This window comes from Tachypleus tridentatus, chromosome 13 (genome assembly GCF_004210375.1).
Source record: "Tachypleus tridentatus isolate NWPU-2018 chromosome 13, ASM421037v1, whole genome shotgun sequence".
Taxonomy (NCBI): Eukaryota; Metazoa; Arthropoda; class Merostomata; order Xiphosura; family Limulidae; genus Tachypleus; species Tachypleus tridentatus.
The window spans coordinates 250,017,269-250,041,293 of NC_134837.1; the positions used below are offsets into that span (position 1 = coordinate 250,017,269).

General features: G+C 34.0%; 2 protein-coding genes across 2 annotated transcripts in view; both read right to left on the reverse strand.

Annotated features, from left to right (window-relative positions):
- The window catches only part of MED16 (mediator complex subunit 16), a 42,113-nt gene extending 35,055 nt beyond the window's left edge, over positions 1–7,058 (reverse strand). The window contains 4 exon segments of the mRNA XM_076481262.1: positions 259–305; positions 308–363; positions 5,102–5,248; positions 6,827–7,058. Coding sequence (XP_076337377.1) covers positions 259–305; positions 308–363; positions 5,102–5,248; positions 6,827–6,885 — 309 coding nt within the window. The 5' untranslated portion in view covers positions 6,886–7,058.
- Positions 7,059–14,701: 7,643 nt separating this feature from the next.
- LOC143238056 (adult-specific rigid cuticular protein 15.5-like) lies at positions 14,702–20,422 on the reverse strand. Its single transcript, XM_076477964.1, has 3 exons — positions 20,267–20,422; positions 19,291–19,404; positions 14,702–16,075 (listed from the first exon to the last, which is right to left on the reverse strand). The coding sequence occupies exons 1-3, from the start codon at positions 20,273–20,275 to the stop codon at positions 15,653–15,655; spliced, it is 546 nt and encodes a 181-aa protein (XP_076334079.1). The 5' UTR covers positions 20,276–20,422; the 3' UTR covers positions 14,702–15,652.
- Positions 20,423–24,025: the final 3,603 nt, after the last annotated feature.

The window sequence follows — 24,025 nt, forward strand, 5'->3', positions numbered from 1 at the left end:
CACCTGTTCTGGTATATACCCTCCTCTACTACAAACTGTTGATAACTCTGACACCAAATACTATATTAAATGGCATGCTGTAACTGTGAAAGGTTGTGTCATGCACACACACAGTCTGTGTAAAGAGGGTTAAAGTTAATACACCTATGTATTCATAATCAAATATAAAATATTTCTTCAATGAAAGAATTGCTCAAAAGCTAAAATGTTCAGATTCATGATAGAAATACTGTATTAGATAAAACAAGTTAATAATACCTTCATTATCCATATCTGCACGTGGCCAGCTGAATCGGCTATCAAAGTTTCGTTCCAGTTACATCCCACTCAATACATGTTACCTCTTCAGAGTGACTCGTCACTCTATTTCACAAAAAAAATATAAATAAATAAATTTTAGAAATAATTGAAATTTTATGATAAGATATTAAATATCTGATGTATAAGAATATATTTTGCCTGAGACATGCAGTAAGTTAATTCCTCAAAGACCCTGGTAAGCACATAGCTGCTGAGATGCCCACATTCTAGCTGCTTTAATTTCTTCACTTTTAGAAGTTCCACTCATATGTATAATTTCAAATTCTAAATACAATACTGTATGGAAACTTAAAGCTTTAGGAATATTTTTACCATCGTTGTTCCAAAGTTTATTTTGTGAATATGCTCATACATATTGTACAAACAGTTGAATAATTAAACGCAAAAATTTTACCAATATGAGAGAGGGAAAATCAGTTAAAGATATTATAATTTCTACTTAAGTAAATTATTAGCATATTTTATAAATAATGTATATGATTAAGATGTAAATACACCCTTTTTACATTATAAATGTATGAAGTTTAATCCACCCTCATTATCACAAAAACAGAAAAGATTTTTACACAGTATTTACAGTGGAACACCTCTAATTGGCCACCCCTCAGATTCGGTCACCACTTGAAAGCAGTCATTCAATCACAGTTCTTTTTTTGTTTACATAATCCCTAATTATGTACAGTGGAACACCTCTAATCAGGCCAGTTTGTTTCAGTCCGTAAGGTGGCTGCTTAGAGGGGTTCCACCGTATTTTATCAACTTTCAAGTAAACTTGTAAAATCCTCTTTTAACACTTTTACAATAGGTCAGCATTAGGAAGGCCATTTCACTGCATTTGTTGACTTGCATTCAAAATTTTACTGAACTACTGTTTTATAAATTTATGTCAATAAGTTTGGAATTAAACTGTAGGTCATAGTTCAAACTTTAATATTATATACAAGTTATTTAATTTAAAAGTAAATATTAAAATAACACATTCAAATACAGATTTTAGTAAGTTACATAGCATGTTGAATGTAGTGTTGTTTAGAATTAAGTGTTTGTGATGTCAAAATACTAGATTGGTTGTTTAATGTTCATTGGCCCAAAGTAACTGGGCTATCTGTGCCAAAGAACTGGTAAGTAGGTAAAATCATTACAATATGTAAAAAGGAATCATGCTAAATCATAAATGTTCTTTAAATCCCTCTCCACTATAACTCCTCTGAAAGAATTCAAGGTTGCATGGGTAGTAATCTCGATGGGTATATCCCCAATGGTCTTTGATTTCATTTAAAGAGGTGTTTGGTGCATTGTGGTGAAGATGTTTTCACCAAGATGTCTCCAGAATGCAACTTCTATGCAGACTTAGGGGAGCCAGCAAACCTCTCTAATTCCTTTTCAATAAAAAAGAGGGAGACCTGCCCTGAGGATTTCTTGAATAAAGAACAGATAATTAGAAATCGAGGTACAGAATCTGCTTGTGATGTTGATTGTACAGCAGAGTCAACTATGCATGGTCATTTTCTAATAATCTGTTTTTTTTTTCAAATTTTTTAATTTTTATTTATTTTATCATAAATGAAGGTATCCACAATAAAGATACTGCAGCACCCTCTAAAACCACTCACCACCCACCATGGAGCCCTACGAGAAGACATACTAGAATGTCAAACAAAGACACTGCAGCAATGCCAGGGTTTTGTGAGCACTATACCTGAACACCAGTATCAGATACAATGTCCACAACACCTGTTGAGAATGTCCAACACTGGTGCTCAGTTGACCCTAGCCCAAGTGGATCAACCAAATGACCTTGGAGGGTCACCTCAAGACTGCACATCTACAGGAATTCAAGATCAAAGTGGTGTGTTGAAGTTGGACCCCTCAAACACCATGACACAGCAAACATGTGGGTGGATGTTGAGATCCCAGATGAGGTAAACTGAAATTACAGAACATTCTCTGGGAGGCCCTCTCACCATGTACAGGAATCCACCCCGAGGGGTTAAAATAGTAAGTCTATAATTTCATACAAACTAAGAACTCAAATTATTAATACTTACAGGCTAGAAATAAATTAAAAACATTGAATTTTTTATTTTTCTGAGATATGGCTAATGTACTGAATTGAACATGGTAGCCAAATTCAACTCTTTTCATTTTTTGAAATGGTCCATCATATACTTTTACTTCAGATATGACATGCAAATAACCAATCACCAACTGAGAATGTTTCCAAAGTGGCTTTCCCCACCATTTTAATCTTTTAAAAGGCTTTCATGTTCTTTCAAAACAACATTTCAAGGAGGTAGGTTGTGTCTTTAGTCTGCTTAAAGTTTCATATTTTGTAAAATATAAAAACAAACCTTAGTTACTAACCTTAATAAATTATAGTAGAGTTCTATGGTATCACCATGGATATTTATGATTTTTTGGTTATTCAACTCTATATATATAACCTTCAAAAAAATTTGTTTGATATTTTCCATGTGTGAAATTTTAAAAGGCTTAGCAACCTATGTCCAGCAACACCCAAGTACAAAAGTAATTATTAAAAGAGATAACTGTTTGCTTCACTTCTTGATTTGTTCTATATTAAAAAAAAAATAAGTTTAATAATTTATTTCTAAATAGTAATAATTTACACAGACACACACATATATGATATATAATACCTGAAATGTGACTGTATGTTACAAAATACTAGTTCACTAAAACACAGTCAAGATAGGGAAGAATAAAGGTCAGTTTTATATTACTGGATATGTGATCTGAGTGCATGTGCATTTCATCAATGCAAGCCATGTAATGTTAGGAAGGCATGACTGGAAGGTCAATATAATAAAAAATAATAAACATATATGTAAGCATATAGCACAATGATACTTAAGGTACTTACACTAAACATTTGTATTTTTGTGTTGTAATGTAGTCGTTCTAACGTGAAAAGAGCATAATTTATCCTAATTTTTTTATGATGATTAAGAGACTGGTTAAGTGACAGACTCCACATAGTTAGAGTATACAAAATAGCATATAATGTTTTACTGAAAACAAACATTTGAAATGTATTTAGGAGATTTTAGAGATAATACAAATAATATTTTTTGGACAAAGAACAGTTTTTTTAATCATAACATGAATTTACTTTGCAATCAAGATTAGTATCAAAAATATTTGTAAAAATATTTCATTAGAAAAAATTAATTTTTTGTATATACAATACATGTAATCTTTACTAAAAGTTTATTAAATTTTGTTACAATACATATGTTGTATCAAAAGTTATAGTGCAAATACTTAATGTGTGCAAATGTGTAGATGAACTCATGTCTATTATACTGACTTTGCTGCAAAATGATTAATCTTTTTCTTACAAGATATTATTTTAAATCTTTTATGTTTAAAGCAACAACCTATCATTATACTTTTGGCTGTACTCAAACTCATAATACAAAAAAAAAATATTCCAGCCACTGAGCCAGCCATATAACACAAATGATTAGCATTTGTTATCTACTCATCACAACTAGAACTCAGTTGTGAACAGATCAGGTAGCTAGACACCAGTGTAGTATGCAGGGCATACTATTATTATTGTCTATTGTTACATGAATTGTTGCAAAAAGCATGAATAGAAGGCTATCATTAAAAGATAACAATTTTTTCTTTCTAATGTAAACTATGTATGGTAGGTATAATATACATTGAACAGTTGCACTCACTTGTACGACTCGTGATAGTATTTATATATGTGAATAGTAATAAGTAAGCTAACAAAATTTAAGTTATTGTAAACTTTATAAAGTTATTATAAAACTTTATTTGTCAGTATGTTTTATAAAACCTAACTATTACAGCAAAAAGGGAAGAATGAGAGAATGCATACAAATTATATGCTTGTTTGATACTGTGGTTGGAAGTGTATGTAAACAAATACCATTGATTGTTATATGCTTAAATGCTACTCTAGCTACAAGTGTAAGAACACAAATACCAGAGAATTTTATACCCCATATTTAAAGCCCTTGGTTAGGTATTCAATAGCAACATTAGCAGGAAACAACAAATTTATATGGAAACTAATTCTCTCATGAGTTTTTTTCAATACAAAAGCTAGAATAAAAAGAATCAATAAAAATCACAAAGTCTGTATCCAAACAAACTTGTTCCCTAGCAACTGGTCTAAACTTTATTTTAGATGACTCTCTATGTTATTGTATATTTATCTTATATCATCATTACTACACCTGATAACATTTTCCCAGGCAAAAATTTGCAATTTTCTTTTAATCACGATATTTTCATTCAAATCAAAAACCTTCATACATTCTATAGTTACAAACTCTATGAGATTCACATATAAATTCAGTGTGCCCTTTATTATTCACAAGGTGTGAAGTGTGCTATCCCAGTAATTTTAAAATATAGTGTAAATTATATTTAAGAGGGCTTCAGAGTAAAAAAAGAAATACAAAGTCTAATGAATAATCTTAGTATATATCATAATAAGACTGCACGAAATTTTAAAAAATGACAATAATATTTCAAGAAATCCATAGCAACCTAAAGTATATAGCATCTTTACAAAAAAATGTATGAAGAAAAAATAAGTTAACAAATCAAACTTACAGAAAAAACTTGTAAGCCTAATACCTTTTTTTATTGCTTAACAAATTTTTTATAATAATTAGAGAATATAAGAAAAAAAACTCCAAAATATTCCACAGTAAGTTTAGTGAATAACAGAGAATAAAGATGTTTCTAAACAATACTAGAACAGAAAGTGACCTACTTGTGAGCTTCCCATGGTATATTTAAATCTGCTACATAGACATGAATCAAAGTTACTTTTCCAAAAGAGTCTGAAAGATCAGTAACTGAAGTGAATGCAATGGTGTTACGACTTGAAACACAGCACAAATTGGATCCTTCTGAAACCCTTCAAGAAAATAAAACAAGAAAGAATATGAAATCAATATTTTTATATAATTTTATTTTACTTCAAAACATATAGTAGAAAATATTAAAACTTCTTAACATACAGTTGTGCTTCTTACTGCTTTCTACTATAAACATTATTCAGTATCAGTAACCCAGGACATGATTCCTATGACATTGTTTAAAATGTCACTTGACCTATTTTACTTCACCCTCAAAAAAAGAAAACAAACGTAAAACACCCACAAGTGAATAGTGAACAAGCTAACAACATTTTAAATCATTACAACCATTAAGCATAAACTGGTTTGTTAAATGTTGTCATCTGTTACTTTTTTTTTTAATAACACTTGGTTGATTTTAAATTCTCCCCTTAAATACTGCATCACTGAATATTTATATTTTAATGAAATAAATAAGATAACATTTTCTATAATGAAATATCTCAAAATACTACAAAGACACATGCAACATGTATGATAGGTAAGACTTTAACTGGCATACTTGTGCTTTCTTCAAGCTTCTAAAATATCAACATTTTTTTTCCAGTATTTGAGAGTGAGAGCTGTGGCATTCATTATATAATTAGTCATTATGTAGACTGCATACACCCCGTACTCACTAGTTGTGTTGCTACTATCTGCCACAAGTAATCACAGTAGTAATAACCACAGCAACAACAGTTTTCAGCAGATAAATGAATCAATTGCACACTGCAATATGCAGCATTTCCTTAACACTCCTACGAAAAGTGGGGCCTAATAGGCCCCAGAGCAACTTGAAAGGTTATTAATATTAGGCTAATAATTTTGTATTTAAATGAAATTTAATGAAATGAAATCAAATGAAATGGAAATTTCATTTAAATACAAATTTATTTATTAATATTAATAACCTTTCAAGTTGCTCTGGGGCCTATTAGGCCCCACTTTTCGTAGGAGTGTTAAAGAGTTTGCAACAGCCACTCAAGCAAGTGGAACTGTAATTCCACTGTACTTTATTATTTAATTTAAAAAACAATGACAAATAATTAATTTAATATAATACTATAATGAAGTTGTAGCTCACATCTGTCCTGTGTATTCAATGTGTAGTCACATCTATCTGATTTGAAAATATTCAAGTTCTCTATTTATAATGATTCAGTGATTACCAATTTCATCTTTTTAAGAGTAACATGTCTATTTTTGAACAAGTGGATATAATAGATAAAAGTATAATGGCTATAATTTTTTGATGAAAATGTACATCAGCTTTTTGTTATAACCTTCATCTAAGAAAAATAGTTTTTCTTCACTGTTCACTATTAGTGTATACATATATCTATATTATTACGCTTCAACCTGTAGATTAAGTTTAAGAACAGGCGATTTCTGTATGTACTTTATTTCGTCTTTAAAACTTAATACACACGAGTTCACAGATGACACTTGAGAGAGGGCATGATTATGGGCTTACATAAAAGATACAAGGTTCTTTAATCCACGAAACAATGATAATATACAAGTTTAATACATTAAAGAAAAAAGTCAAATGTATTTATTGCGGAGCGAAAAATTACTGCTACTGTTAGGCCTACCATTCTCCATAAAAAGAAGATGAGGGTATTTTCCTGCATACTGAATAAATATGGTCCATGTTTAATAATGTTTAAGTCTTCTTTTTTAATCCATTAAGGTGCTCATATTTATTTTATCAAATATTTTTGATGCTACATAATCAATTTCGAATTAATTATAGACAAAGTGTCCAGTAATCCAAGCATTAGATATTTACATGCAGACGCATAAATATGTAACCGCCCTCTGGCAGAGAAGATAAATAACATGATTTTATATATGTATTATTAATCTTTGTCACTATTTATCTTTCATTAAATAATAATAAAAAAAACACTTTTAGCATGTTAAGACTACTAGTAACTATAGGTATTGTTGTAATTACACATATTTTGAAAGCAGAATGAGAGCCTTTATATCACACGAGCTAAATAATCTTAATTAGACTGGATGATAAGCATCAGTGATGACTAGAAAACCCACTTGTAGAGAAAAATATATCTGTAAACACAGCTAAAAATGAAAAAAGCCAACAGAATTTCAAAAACATTTTATTCCTACCTACGCAAGACCGACTCACGCACACCACAAATATACGGCATACCCAAACCTCATAAACCAGATTGTCCATTACGACCAATAATGTCCACATTTGAGTTGTTTAATTACAATCTTGGTAAATACATAGAATAAGCATTTTCCAAATATGTAACATCAGCCAGCTCATTCATCAAAGACTCTTTTAATTTCAAAATCTAATCTTAATCAACTTAATCTTAAATCCTTAATGGCCAGTTTCGATATTATATCCGTCTTTACAGCAGTCCCAACCGCTGATGCCTGCAAGATAGCCTCAGAACTCTAAATCCGAGACCATAACCCATCAATAGACATTCCCAGCAACCAATTAGTAACCCTCATAGAATTCATCACGATGAAGACAAACTTCATGTTTAACAATTACAACTAAAAACAAACAAATGGCCTAAGTAAGGGCAGCCAAGTATCACCAATTCTAGCCAATATTTTTATGACGCTAGTTGAAACACAAGAATTTAACACAGCATTACATTCACCCCTATACTGGTGTAGACGACACGATTGCGGGATTCACATCTACAGAACACACACTTAATTCTTTCAATCACATTAACACTATACACCCCAACATCAACTTCACATGTGAAAGAAAGCAATCAAATATCATTCTTAACCTCTAAATTACAAGAACCGATACACAATTTAAAACAGAAATCCACCGAAAAATCACCCATACTAAACTATACATGTCTTGAGACTCAGCACATGAAACAAAACAAAAACTCAACATGCTAAGAAACCAAATAAACACAGCCATAAGACTATGCTCACCAGATAAAATTAACGAAGAATTAGACAAAATAAAACAATACTTCATCAACATCAATAGGTTTCCTCCAAAAACCATAAAAAACATTATACGCACACACCGAGACAAAAAACAAAATCAACTAACAAAAGTAAATATATCCCTCGACTTAAAAAATCACGAAACTATATACTGCTGCATACCATATATTCCCGACATCAACAGAAAAATAACCAACATTTGGCAAAAACTAGTAACAAAATATAAAATTCCAGTTAATACCAAATTTATTCAAAAACCAGGCATGAAACTAAGGTATATACTATGTAAAAAACTACACTGACAAACACCATATTAACAATATTTATATAATACAATGTGATAACTACCACTCCTTCTATATTGGAGAAACAAGTAAAAAAATGGAAACCAGATTCAAAGAACACAAAAAGTCACCTTCACATGTTTTCGAACACTGCAAATCAAATAAACACAACATAAGCATAGAAAACACCCAAATACTAAATAAAGAAACAAACATAAACAAACGCAAAATTAAAGGAGCCTTACTTATACAACAACCCAAGCCCAAAATAAACCAATATGAAGGAACATTTTTATACCTATATTAATAAATATAATCAAACATCTAAGCACGCCCTCTACATTCCTACACTCAGTTACACAATCCCTTTCAAATATGTGGTCAGCTATCGGTCAGTTATTTTTTTCTTTCTTTGTGAACCTGACGATGACAGAAGGAGGTCGAAACGTTGTTCGTTTTTCTACATAAAATTTTTCTCAACCCAAACCGTTTTTACATATAGGTGATAAGCATCTTATACAGAAATCGATTACACGATATCAATTTGTAACGTGTTCTATGGTTCTGTAGGTTCTTTTTTTATTATTTGTTCAGTCAACGGGTAACTTAAGCAAAGTTAATGAATTTATTTATATTTTATATAGAGTTTACTTCAAGCTACATTCACTTTGCCTCGAGTTGTAGGCCTAAATTCACAAACACTTAACTTACATTTGCAAATAAATTTACCGAAGTTCTTTACAAATCGATCTATCAGCTTAATAGAAAAGATAACTTTTACTACAAATACAAAACGAATCACTCAATTTTCACGGAATTTTCACACAGTATTTACTGATATTTGTATTGAACTCTCATTTTTCCCCAAATTCCGAACGTTTTCTACGTTATTTCATCATTATGAAATTTTCAGGTAATCTATGACTACTTTTAAGAACTTTAAAATCTATTATCATCGTTGTAATTAGCTGTTCTTCTTTACAAACAACTAAATTATAACATCGAAAATATAGTTTATGTAAAAATAAAAATCCTTAAAGATAAACTGTCACTTGGCTTTAAGAACGTCTTTGATCTGGTCCTTAAGTAACTAACTTTCTGTATTTTATTGTTTGTTCTTTTTTGTGAATATTTTCCAACATATAAATATATATTGCTATGGTGTATAATCATGACATGAACTTCCTACTTGATTGTATTAACAAAGTAATTCTTTAAGATTTTTAATTTGTGTACGTATGTGTAGTTCTCTCAAAACTCATTGATGAAGATGGTCATTAAGTTACCCGTTGCTCCAGTTATCTATTCACCTAGCCCTCTAGTAGCATAGTGATACGTCTAACTTACAATGCTAGAAATCTGGTTTCGATACACGAGGTAGACAGTGCACAGATAGCCCTTTGTGTAGCTTTGTGCTTAACTACAAACAAACAAATCATTCACAGAGAGTACACTTTTTATCTTCTCGTGTAAAGTTACAAAAGTACGTAAAGTAAGATTTTTTTTTTTTTTACATTGACAGTCACGTGGTAGTACAAGTCACTTTGGGTAAGTATGAAATTGATGAGTTAAGTATATAAGTTAAAAGCTTCTTTTTATTTGTTTCTTTAATGGATGTTTCTTTTTAGCTATCTTATAGTTTTATTCGGGTATTTTAAAATTGGCATTTTTCGATGTATCGTATATGCTTTTAAGTAGATACCTTAAAATCAATATTTTCAGCATTTTTGTTTTAATGTTGCAATGAGTATACTAATATATTGAATGTTTTCTGCACACTACTTTCTCTCATGGGAGTAATAACAGGTACAAAACACAGTTCCTTTTATGTTGGACTTTTGTAAGAGTAACTAATGTTTTATATAAAATTATAAAGACAAACTTAACAATTAGGGACAAAACGTGTTTATTTTTTCATATTCTTATTTACAGCGGTATGTCTTCGGATTTACAACGCAAAATCAGGGGTTCGATTCCCCTCGGTGGGCTCAGAAGATAGCCCGAGGTGGCTTTGCTATAAAAAAAACACACACACACATATTCTTATTTAAAAACGTTATAGTCTTTAAAGCGGCAAGACTGTAAGCTCATAACGTTCAAAACCTGGTTTTAATAACCGTGATAGGTGTAATAATAAAAATAGTTATCATTTGTGTGTCCAGTGAATTGAATATATATTTTTAGCATTATTGGGAAAAAGACCAATTACTTCTCTTTTTTTTTGTATAGTGGTGTTTTATTGCTGTTTGTCGATTAAATATAATAATTAGAAGGACTAACGCCTAGAGAATGTCACTAAAATTAATCTAGTACAATATATTAATCAAGTATGCTGAAAACAACTTTAGAGCTCTCGAAAAATATAAAAGACTGAATAAAGATTATTTATTGTGATCGTACATTTGTATTCAATCTTTTTTGTTTTTCGAGAACTTGGTAAGAGAATCTTGAATTATTTTATAGTAAATATTTTGATGAATCTTCCGATATGTCTTGCAGATCTATCACGTCACTATCAAGCGATGTTTATTTGTTTGTTTGTTTTTGGAATTTCGCACAAAGCTACTCGAAGACTATCTGCGCTAGCCGTCCCTAATTTAGCAGTGTAAGACTAGAGGTATGGTGGCTAGTCATCACCACCCACCGCCAACTCTTGGGCTACTCTTTTATCAACGAATAGTAGGATTGAGCGTCACATTATAACGCTCCCACGGCTGAAAGGACGAGCATGTTTGGCGCGACGGGGATGCGAACCCGCGACCCTCAGATTACTAGTCGCACATCTTAACACGCTTGGTCATGCCGGGCCACTATCAAGCGAAATCAGTTCTATCTGACAATGTCACACAACAACACTGACGTACAACAGGTAGTAAAATGTTTACACAAAATTATTGTCCAAGAAAATGTTGTGTAGAGAATAATCTAAACATGGACAAGCTAAAAACACCAAGCAAACATAAATGAACAAGTGTTTTTGAATTCCTCGCAAAGCTACACGAGGTCTATCTGCACTGGCTGTTCTTAATTTAGCAGTGTTACACTAGAGGGAAGGTAGCTAGTCATCACAGCTCACCGCCAACTCTTGTGCTACTCTTTTACCAACGAGTAGTGGGATTGTGTGTCACGTTATAACGATCTTTCAGCCTTTGATGTGACAGGGATTCGAAGCCGCAATATTCAGATTATGAGTCGACTGTCTTATCCACTGGCCATGCCGGGCCTATGAACAAGTGAAACAAACCACTAATTATACTTTTCATAATACATTATTAATTCCATTATATGTTTCACAGTACATTGTTTATTAAGTCTTAGATTTTTTCAAGAATAAGTGTATAATGGTATTTAAACCATACTATGTCCACAACATCCATTGTCAGAGACAAATTTCACTCAGCACAGATGTCATAAGACTTGCTAGGACACAACAAATACAGTGGTGGTTGGAACGCTATTTGTATAAGCCACTTGTTACAATAAATATCGGCTTCTCACTTTTGCTATGACTTTGTGTTGACTTTTTAGATAAGAAAAAACATTTCAAATAAATCTGCATAGCAAAATGAGAGAAAAAACAATCACGTGCCAGCAGAGGAAAAAAACGAAAAAATGGTATCGTTATAACACACTTTGAAGTCAGACAATAATCCAAGTGGTGTATCCCACAATCATCAACTAACCCTTGTCAACTATTCCTAATAACAAAAACAAAGAAAAACTCCTAACTGACAGCAGTTTGTACAAGTATTTGTATTACCCCTTGGGATAATCAAAGTTCATATCTGACGTCTTCTTTACATTTTTACAATTGAAAATGTTCTGGTAATGAGCTCATATTCTGGTTAAGAGCTGGTTTTCTTAACTTAATGGCAAGAGATTGTTACATTTGAAGGAAGAATTTTACCTTATCCAAAGGGTTAGTAGGAATCTACGGCCTTTCCATATTCAATTTCCAAGGACGTACCAATACTGATTGGAAATTTAGAAAAGCTACCCAAAAAGATATCTTTTAAGTTAATAACGAATGAGTAGAATTAGCAGCTATTCTAAACTACGACAACGATATAAGTTTAGTCAATAACAAAGCATGTTTTCTAATTCTGGCATTACCAAATTCAAGTAAATTTTTAAATCTCGAATTTTTCTTCATGTTTTTTAATGCCTTGAAGTATTTAAGAACAACTAAATGCTTTTCGATAAATTGTGTTTAATACATAATTCGATAAACACAATATTGGAAGCATTATATTTTCTTACATTGTCCCAACATCACCTTTCCTGTTATATATCAAAAATTTACAATAATTTGTTCAACTTTACTAAAACTGCCCTTCATTTTTATTAAAATATTAAAAATCATTTTAATGAGTAAATTAGAACAGATGGCAACTGCTTGTTGTAAAAGTACAAGTGCAGAAGACCATATCACTCCACCTAAACAATTTATCAAAGAAAAATTAATTTTGTTTGCACTTGTTTAATATTACCATTATTATATTTGCAAAAATATAAAAATAAATAAATGTGTACTTGTTAATTTGTAGATCGCCCCTCATTGGCTCAGTGGTAAGCCTAAAAACTTATAATTTGTTTGGTTTGTTTTGAAATTTCGCACAAAGCTACTCGAAAGCTATCTGCGCTGGACGTCCATAATTTAGCAGTGTAAGACTAGAGAAGAGACAGCTAGTCATTACTAACCACCTCCAACTCTTGGGTTACTCTTTTACCAACGAATCTACAGGCTAGGAGGAGATAACAAAAAAAAAAGGATGTGATTTTAGGGCTAAGATGTTGCCCTTTTTCGGAATAAACTTTATTTTCTCATTTTTATCTAAAAGATACAAAATAAAAGTGAGTATAAATCTGTCGAAGTAATTTAATTTGTTATATCTTTAACCTTAGTCTATGTTATTCCAAGCATGAAAAGGTCAACGCACGCCTTTTTGAGCATTCAGTTCTTGAATCATGAGGTGTGATATGCTCAATGAACTTGCAGTTACTATTTACTAACCAAGATAGCTATTCTATTGTAATGAATGTTTGGTGCTATTTAATTACTTGTAATGTAAATAAACAAATACAAAATTATTCATGTTTTATTGCGTAAAATGTTTACGAATTTAACTTGGAGATATTCGGAATAAACTTTTGGCGTGCGCATAAAGTCGAGAAAAAAGTACGTTTGTGATAAGTAATTATTACCACTATATTTTTAGGTTAGGATCTGTTTTGAATTTCTACAAAGGGGATATCTGCATTAATTTAGCAGTGATAAACTAAAATGAAGTCGACTAGTCAAAATCATCACCTCTTTGGCTACTTTTTTATTAACAAATGATGGAATTGACCGTATCGTTATAAAACATCTACGGCTAAAAGAACGAATATAAATGTTAGAGATGATTCGAACCTGTGACCCGCAGATAGCAAATCGAGCACCTGAATCACTTGGCCATCTTAGGCTTCATAGTTATAAACCAATTAAAAAAAAAACAGATAGCGAATCGAGTGACTGAATCTGAATCACTTGGTCATCTTAGGCTCATTAGTTGTAAACAAAAATGTGCGAAAAAAAAGCGACTCGAATGCCTAAATCACTTGGCCATTTCAGGCTTCATAGTTATAAATAATGTAAAAAAACAGCGAATCGAGTTCTTGAATCACTTGGCCATCTTAGGCTTCATAGTTATAAACCAAAATGTGAAAAAAAATAACTAAGTGTTTTTGTGGTACTTCATTGTAAATACGAAGTGTAATATGTTTGTAACTGAGGTATTTAAAAACTTGTTATGTACAAAGATCCGACGACACAGACCTCTGGTAAAGCACTAAGAACACTGGTTGGGATTCTATTGTAAACTGTGTTGTTGCTCCACAGAGGCGATAAATATGGAATACTTTATATTCAAAGTATAAATAAAACATAATGGCTGGTATAGATTATCTGATACTATATACATTTGTAATGACTGATACTAAGATCAAAACTGTGAATCTAATTGATAATTTCGTTTGTTGTATTTTTGATAAACTTAGAGAATCAATTGACTATATTTACGTTGAATGGGAAGATATAATACGCTTTGGAATTATGTTGAGCGTTTGTTGGAAGTTCTTACAAAGTCTTTGACGTTCTTAATGCGGATGTCAAAAACTTTAAAAGAAACAAGTATTATCTACATATCTCAAATTACATAATATATATATATTTGAACAATGTTTTAACCAATCTTTGTCAATAAAAATTTATTGAAGTTTATCGAGTCATTTCCAACAGTAATTTCAAACAGATTTGAATAATTTTGAGCTGATAAGCAAAACACAAAGTTAATATTATCTACTGCAAATTCTCAGTCTTCACTTATAGTGGATGTTACTGTAACACGTTATATTACACTCACGGCTTCACAGCGCGAGATTTTTTTTTTTTCAGCAATGAGTAGCGAACCATAAATCCTTGGATTCACAGGCCGTACACGCTAAACACTCTGACACACCTGGCCATAACCATATCTACGTAGTTAATTAAACTGCACACAAAAAAGAAACAGTTGAGCAGGTAATTACTGAAACTCAACTGCAAACATAGTCATGCCTGTACAATATGTTTCAGCATAATATTTAATCAGCTTTATTTTTCATACATCAGTTTAATTTTCATAATACATGTGTTTTTAAGTGACAGATTTCACCAAACACATGAAACTAATTTCGATAATTTTCTGTACAGTTTAAAATAACTTGCGTTCTTTAATGAACAGAATCTGGGCGAAATATGGATGATAAAAAAAACAATTAAGAAACTCTGGTTATTGTGAACAAGACATTTATGTAGGTGCTAACAAGTAAAGTTACGATTTACAAAAAAAAAACACGAATTACGTAATGTTTACATTATGAATGCCTGATAAGTTACCAAGGGATTCCAAGCAATCCCAGGAATGTTGTATTAGTTGTTTTAGCCTATCAGTTTTCCTTTAAAATAAAGCTTAACACGCAGTTTACGTGGTGGGAATTTGTGTCTGTATAAATATATTCTAGTATTTCCCTCTCTGTTCAATTTTGATCGATTTTTCTTTATAGTTCTGAATTTTGTCTGTTATATACCTTGTACTTGCTTTTATTTTTCATTTTTTCATATATATGTATGTATGAAAGTGATTCCATCCGTCACTCTATCAGCGATAAGCAGTTAATGTAAGTATCCGTAGCTGTTTGGGGTGCGGGAACAGGGGCGTAAGATTTAACGAGGGGCACGTACGGCTGAGATACTCTATTGTCTAGGACGGGAGAAGCGTATGAAGGCAGACCGTGGGCATGAGCTGCAAACAAGGTATTAGCTGCCGGGTGAGCATGACCATTGATCTCAACGTCAGCCGGGTCGTCGTTCTTGGTACCGGGCTCGTTCGTCCTGATGAAGGCACGGAAGCCGTAGTCGTCCGCAACATAGTCCACAATTCGAATGCGGCCGTCGATGTCAGCGATGCTGTAAGAGCCAATTTTGTTACCGTGGGAATCACCCTGCTCGTAGCGAGAGTTCGATGCTCCAGTTCCTCTCACAATATCGTAGCCAAATTTGTAGTTTCCATGACTCTGTAAAGAAACAGTTTCATATATGTTATTCTAGTGAAGGTGTGACACAGCCGCGTATTCATACATATGTTTATTTATGTGTGACCTTCAGTTTTATGCTGTCATAAAACAATTAACGACTTCGTTTTCAGGATCAGTTTTAGAAATTCTATTATTCAGTGGTGCTGTGCTAGGGGACGCGAGGGAATGTCTACCCTTTTCTTCATGTGTGGGAATAGTGCTGCTCCCTTGCTTCAACTGCACGTTGGTTTCTTGTAATATGAAATGTAGATCAATAGGGATGTAATAGTGTAATAGGGAAAGTTTTACATTACTATGAGTATTTTATCATTACCTGAAAGTTCTTTGACCTTGCTGCTTTACAATGATATATCTCAAGCATTGGTTTTCTGTACTTATAAGTTCATTAATACGATCAGAGGCGGTGTCAGCTCATTGGATGGCCTATGCAGGAATGTTTTAGCCCCTACTTCCTTACTTATCTTATAAAGATACTATATTATTTCGACAAACCACAACACACACACACTAATACCACTCCGTCGGAATTTTTTTTTTCACAACGTGCACACTATGTATCATATATACTGTGTTTAACCAGTCAACAGTTTGCACACGAGTGTCTTGCAGAGAAGTTTCTCTCTGGTGCAATTACTTGAAACGTTTGTCCGTTACCAAAGACATGCTTTTAAAATCACATTAATTGGAATTTTTTAATGATTGCAATACTAGAACAAGCATAAGTTAAAATTCGTATGAAAAGGAAAAATAAATCACGTGTATTGGGGGTGACCCTCGGGGCTTCACAAGCAATTGCTTAGTCTGCTTATGGCTGCTACCGAGTATGGTATCCATGTTGACAGGCCCCTCACAAACCAGTGGGGAACATTTTTGTTTAAAAATACAAACTACCCATTCTATTTTCTTAATGGCCTGGCACGGCCAGGTGGTTAGGGCGCTCGACCTGTAATCTGAGGGTCCCGGGTTCGAATCCCCGTCACACAAAACATGCCCGCCTTTTCAGCCGTGAGGGCGTTATAATGTTATTATCAATCTCACTATCCGTTAGTAAAAGAGTAGCCTAAGAGTTGGCGGTGGGTATTGATTACCAGCTGCCTTACCTCTGTCTTACATTGCTAAATTATGGATGGCTAGCGCAGATAGCCCTCGTGTAGTTTTGCGCGAAATTCCAAAAGAAAACAAAACAAAATATTTTCTTACTTGGAAATGACATTTTATGGACACTTTTATCTGTGAAAAAGGAGGCATTTCAAGTACTCTTTTACCGTTGTCATATTCGTGATGTGTAGTTTCAGTTACGTAGCTATTATTAGAAAATAAAGTTTTCACGTATTTTTACCACATGTCTGTAATGAAGACAGCAACTTACGACTCATGTAATCATAATTTACTGGTTAAGTTACAATAGATTTCCTTGGTTCTTTATTAGTATTTTTTCTTCATTGTTTCAAATTTATCAGCCAATAGAAAGTTAGGTTTTAAACTGGAATTACTTTCAGCTTAAGCCAAATTATTTCTAACCCGTCATAGCCAGGTGTATAAGGCGGTCGACCCCCAATGTGAGGACCCCGGGTTCTAATCCCCGTCACGCCAAACATGCTCGTCTTTTCAGCATTTCGGGCGTGATAAAGTTACAGTCAATCCCACTATTCGTTCGTAAAAGAGTACCCCAAGAGCTGACGGGGGGGGGGTGATGACTAGCTGCATTTCCTCTAGTATTACACTGCTAAATAAGGGACAGTTACCGCAAATGGCCCTCCTGTAGCTTTACGAGAAGTTCAAACGAAACTAACATAAGCATTTTAAGACCTTTAAAACGCACTATATACATTGTTTATTTTGTAAAATATTCTTTATTATACATGTTTTAGAGTAATATTTTTTACAAATAATTTAGTTTAGGTGCAAATACAACATTCCGATGATTTTAAGAGTTTACTCATATGCTAACCGGTGACTTGAGGGCTTATAACAATAAAATCTGGGGTTCGATTCCTCCGCGATGGCCACACCATAGGCAGGAAACTTTGTGCTTTGTGCGCTCCTGAAGAATATGACATTCAGTAGAATATTTTTATAGCAATTAATTAACTTTAAACTCTTGTCCACACAGGTTTGTGCAGTAAGTCATCATTTGCGGACTTGAAAATAATGAGTCTTCGTAGTTTCTTAATAAAGTCGGCCCAACATGACCAGGTGAGTTAAGGCGTTCGACTTGTAATCCGAGGGTCGCGGGTTCGAATTCCCGTCACACCAAACATGCTCACCCTTTCAGCAGTGGGGGCGTATAATGTAACGGTCAATCCCACTATTCGTTGGCAAAAGAATAGCCCAAGAGTTGGCGGTGGGTGGTGATGACTAGCTGCTTTCCCTCTAGTCTTATACTGCTAAATTAGGGGCGGCTAGCGCAGATAGCTCTCGTGTAGCTTTGCGCGAAATTAAAAGAAACAACAATCAAACAATAAAAAAGGTTGTATGTTCTCTATCCATTCACTAAAATGCTTATGTTTAAAATTATGTTACTTAATAAAACTTATTTTGTTTCCTATTTATTTACTTGAAATATTTACGCGAAAAACCCTGTTGTTGTTTTTTTTTTTTTTTCGTATACAAACAGTGTAAAATGGGTTAAATGACAGGATAAAAAATCTTGAAAAACTAGCTATATCACCCTCATAACTTGAACTGTCAGCTGACCACATGAGAAACTAGCTATATCACCCTCATAACTTAAACTGTCAACTGATCACATGAGAAACTAACTAATATCACCATCATAATTTGAACTGTCAGCTGACCACATGAGAAACTGGTTATATCACCCTCATTACTTGAACTGTCAGCTGACCACATGAAAAACTAGCTTTATCATCCTCATAATTTGAACTGTCAGCTGACCACATGAGAAACTGGTTATATTACCCTCATTACTTGAACTGTCAGCTGACCACATGAGAAACTAGCTATATCACCCTCATAATTTAAACTGTCAGCTGACCACATGAGAAACTAGCTATATCACCCTCATAACTTGAACTGTCAGCTGACCACAGTATGGCTTTTTATTCCGGCTCTTTAACCAAAATTTTAAATTTCTTAGCAGAGTTGACTCGATCCATAGACCCTGCGGTCCATAATCTAGTACGTTAACCGCTGGTTCACGCTTGGTTGAATTCTTTATAATTATATCTTACATCTTGTTGCCGAGCTAAGTTACTGACTCCAGATGTCGCTGCGTATCCTAGTGGCACATGCAAAGCTGGAAGTCCTGCTTTCACAATGGCTATGAGGGCGAAGAGAATAACAGCCTGTAAATATATAATCATATATAAATTAATGAGTAAACCATCAATAAAAATATATTATACATCGCATAATAAATCAGAGGAAACGGAAAATAATAAATGAAATACTATACAAAAATATATCGCACATTTAATTGTTACATTGTAGTTGAGATACCGCGTGGACTCGATAACAACTTCATAGAATAAAACCTGAGTTTTGTTGTGTGTTTACAGTTTGTTTTCGTAACTTCTCTTCAACAGGATTATTCGAGTATTAACACTTTTTCAGGCACATATAGTACTTGTTTAAAAGAAGTTTGTTTGTTTGTTTGTTTTGGAATTTCGCACAAAGCTACTCGAGGGCTATCTGTGCTAGCCGTCCCTAATTTAGCAGTGTAAGACTAGAGGGAAGGCAGCTAGTCATCACCACCCACCGCCAACTCTTGGGCTACTCTTTTACCAACGAATAGTGGGATTGACCGTCACATTATAACGTCCCCACGGCTGGGAGGGCGAGCATGTTTGGCGCGACCGGGATGCGAACCCGCAACCCTCGGATTAAGAGTCGCACGCCTTACGCGCTTGGCCATGCCAGGCCTTTAAAAGAAGTTCAACTTGCACTGAAACGATTTTCTTTAAATTATCTAAATAATTGTGAACATTTTGTGACAACAGTTCAAACATTTATAACTAAACATAACAGCTTAAAGATTTATAACTTGAATACTTTCTCGAAAACTGTGGTAATATGAAAAAAGAAACATGGTATTTGTAGACAACTTTTCATAGGGTTAAAAAGTGTAATACATATATTTATTTAAAAAAATCAAATATAATTATGAGGATTATAAGATTTACTGTAATTCTTCGAAAATTTTCTTACCTTACACATCGTGTTGTTGGAGTATATAAGATGTGTTAAATGGTTCCTGGTTCTGCGAGATGTACAACTTGCTGTTGTTTTATACCCTTAAGATATGACGTCACCATCGAAGATTTGCTGTCAGAAAAACAACTAAATGCGGACAGTTAGTGTGTGTGTGTATATGTTATATTTAAGCGTGAAAGGTCACTATGTAGATATTCGAGCACAAACCCTCGGGAGTCAAACTTTCCTAAAGCGAATTTCTGATCGACTGTTCAGTTTTCACAACATGATTTCTCCAAGGTCAGAGACCAGTAGAGTTGACTGAGTATAGTATAAAATATGATATGTATCACCTTCACATAAGAAGCTGGAACAATATCAGCCTCTGGCAAGGGTTTGGCAGTGTTATAAACATGAACAGGTACAGCCCATGCTCGACCTAGCAACACCTCACGGTTTTCCCACAGCTTTTACCTTTTCGAACAACCCAGGCCTTGTAGTGTTATTCAATAGTGAAAGAAAGTGAAAAGTCTTTGTTATTACTAAGAGGTTTGTTTGTTTTTGTTTGAATTCTACGCAAAGCTACACGAGAGCTATCTGTGCTAGCCGTCCATAATTTAGCAGTGTAAGACTAGTGGGAAGGCAGCTAGTCATTACTGCCCACCGCCATCTCTTGGGCTACTCTTTTGCCAACGAATAGTGGCATTGATGTCACTTTATAACGCCCCCAAGGCTGAAAGTACGAGCATGTTTGGTTCAACGGGAATTAGAGCCCGTTATTGCTAAGAGAAATAACACAATGGATCGAATTACTAGCTGATGACTATTATATGTGTTTACGTGTTTTTTTTTATTTCTATCAATTGTTTTGTTAAGTTGAACTACTTACTAAAATGCACGAGATAAGCCTTTGTAAAAGATATTGAGTTGGTTCTCATCAAATGTGATACTGTTCTCTGTTGGCTCAGCTTTGATTCTGAGGACATATAATGCGAAGAATTGAGTTTCAATATTTGTGGTGGACACAGTACAGAGAATTGATTATGCAACTTTGCGATTAACAACAAATAACCTTTTATATTATTCTAAATTACATTTGGAATAAAGCATGTTTTAGTGAATCTATTATAAAAACTTCATTTGTTATTTCTTTGCTCAGAATTTCGTGCAGATATACAGAAGGGCCATTCATGCACAGCCGCCTATAATTTGGAATTGATACAATGAAGGTAGCTAGTTAGTAGTATCCATCGCACTCTTCTCTGTTACTCTTGTCTGATCGAATGCCAGAACTTAATCTTGGCCCTACAGCGTGAAGCGCGTTTTCGTGGCAACGAAAACAAGAGACGTAACTTTGTTTGGTTTGTTTTGAATTTCTCGCAGAGCTGCACAAGGGTTATCTGAGCTAGGTTTCCCTAATTTTGCAATGTAAGACTAGAAGGAAAATAGCTAGTCATCACCACCCACCATCAACTCTTGGGCTACTCTTTCACCAACGAATACTGGGATTGACCGTCACATTATAACGCTCCCAAGGCTGAAAAGGCGAGCATGTTTGGTGTGACGGGGATTCGTGCTCGCAATCCTTGGAGTACAAGTCGAGTGTCTTAACTACCTGGCCATGGCGGGCTAAGTTTGTTTGTTTGTTTTGGAATTTCGCACAAAGCTACTCGAGGGCTATCTGTGCTAGCCGTCCCTAATTTAGCAGTGTAAGACTAGAGGGAAGGCAGCTAGTCATCACCACCCACCGCCAACTCTTGGGCTACTCTTTTACCAACGAATAGTGGGATTGACCGTAACATTATAACGCCCCCACGGCTGGGAGGGCGAGCATGTTTGGCGCGACTCGGGCGCGAACCCGCGACCCTCAGATTACGAAGCGCACGCTTTAACGCGCTTGGCCATGCCGGGCCCCGGGCTAAGTACGCTGGGAACCAATCGATAACATGCATTTTTTTCATGAGTGCAACGTCTATTAAAACATGACCAGAAAATACCAGAACTTATACCATGAACACGTATCACGACAACCTTTGTAAAAACTCGAACTACTTAGGTTTCCTTTCACGGATGTTTCTTTCTATCGCGCTGACAGTTGTGATCACCCTCTATGTCAGTATCGTATGAAGCATGGATAATATGGACGTTCCATTATGAAAACATTTCAATATTGCAACACGCCATTATCTTGTAAATAGGCCTGTGAATTTAAGTTTCAAAAAAGTCGTTCTGGTTTTATACAGTCCGTCTTTCCGCCCATTATAAAAAGAACGTAACATTTACAGAATTACAACACTAGAAGCCAGGTGTTCAGATCAAACAAACAAACCACAATTCAGCTAAGTAGATTTTGATAACTATTTTTTCTGTCACGTAAAGATTTTTTTACAAATCGGGAAGAAAAAAAACTTTACTTATATGAAATGATTATTTCGTCCGCCATGATGCCATTTTTTTATTATCATATTTATTGTTTTTAGATACTAGAAGATCGATAAGACTCACGTCGCGATTGGACTAGAGAAATCTGAAGCAAGTGGTTGTCAACATGTTAAGCATTAAAAAAAATGTGACCGGATTTCAACAAAAATGATTCATTTATGTAAAAGTCCTCATAGCGTTTAGTTACAAATCTGTACGCGACGTCCCTCGGTACAGAGATGAGTTAACGAATTTACAACGCTAAATTCGGGGGCTCGATTCCCATCGGTGGATTCAGCTGCTAGCCAAATGTGGCATTGCTATAAGAAAACAAACAAACACACACTGTATGCAAATATCATTTTTGGATTCAGCGTACAGGAGGTACTGTAGAATATATAAAACTTTCAAGATTTTAAAACCATGGCAGTGTATTCTTTGTAAATATTAGATATTATTTCGTATATTTCAAGGTCCTTTAATAACGATATTCAGGTCGTAACAGTTATGTTCCATACTTCAAGGTTCCTCGTATAGTGTTAGATTGTTTGTTTCCAAGGTTTTTTTATGATATCAGAAGATTTAATTTGTCTTCTATGTTCGAGCAGTATAGAAGGTAACAGATGGTGTAAACTTGTTTTTATCAAGGTCTCATTAATTTCCTCTTAGTGTATTTTGCATGCTGAGAAAGTTTGTGTTTGTTCTTAGCGAAAATCTACGCAATGGGCTATCTGTGCTTTGTCCATCACGGGGAACTGAATCCCCTCCCCATATTTTAGTCTTATAAATTCTCGATGCTACCGATTAACCACCGGCAGGTTATTAAAAGTAAGGTTATTAACATTTTTTTGAATTTCTAGGAATTGAATTTAGATTTACCATTTATGTTCATGGACATATATATATATCTATAACAACTAATCCTGTTATATATAAATAATTAGATTGGTATTTCCAACTTGAATGGAAGCTCATGTTACACAAGGGCTAAGCGGTCGGCTATGTCAGAGACTCAAATGTTAGGTGTAGCGGTGTATATATAGGTTTAGCTACCAACAAGGGCTTTCTGCATTAGTCGTCCTTAATTTAGTAGTGTAAGCTTAGAGGGAAAGCAACTAGTCATCAGCCCCCCCTTCATACACCGCCAACTTTTGAGCTACTCTTTTACCAACGAGTAGTGGGATTTACCGTGCTTAAAATGCCCCCAAGGGTGAGAGGACGAGCATGTTTGGTGTGACGGGGATTCGAACTCGCAACCCTGAAATTGCGAGTCGAGCGCAATAACCACCTGACCATGTTGGGTCACTTATGCGTTATGTACGTTTTTTATTCTTCAAGAAGATTTAATATTGG

What these genes read in the sequence shown, in the direction of transcription:
- LOC143238056 (XM_076477964.1), bottom strand. An exon ending in ACTTAGCTCGGCAACAAGAT is followed by an intron (nt 16,076 to 19,290) that starts GTAAGATATAAT and finishes GTTTCTTTACAG; the next exon opens with AGTCATGGAAACTACAAATT.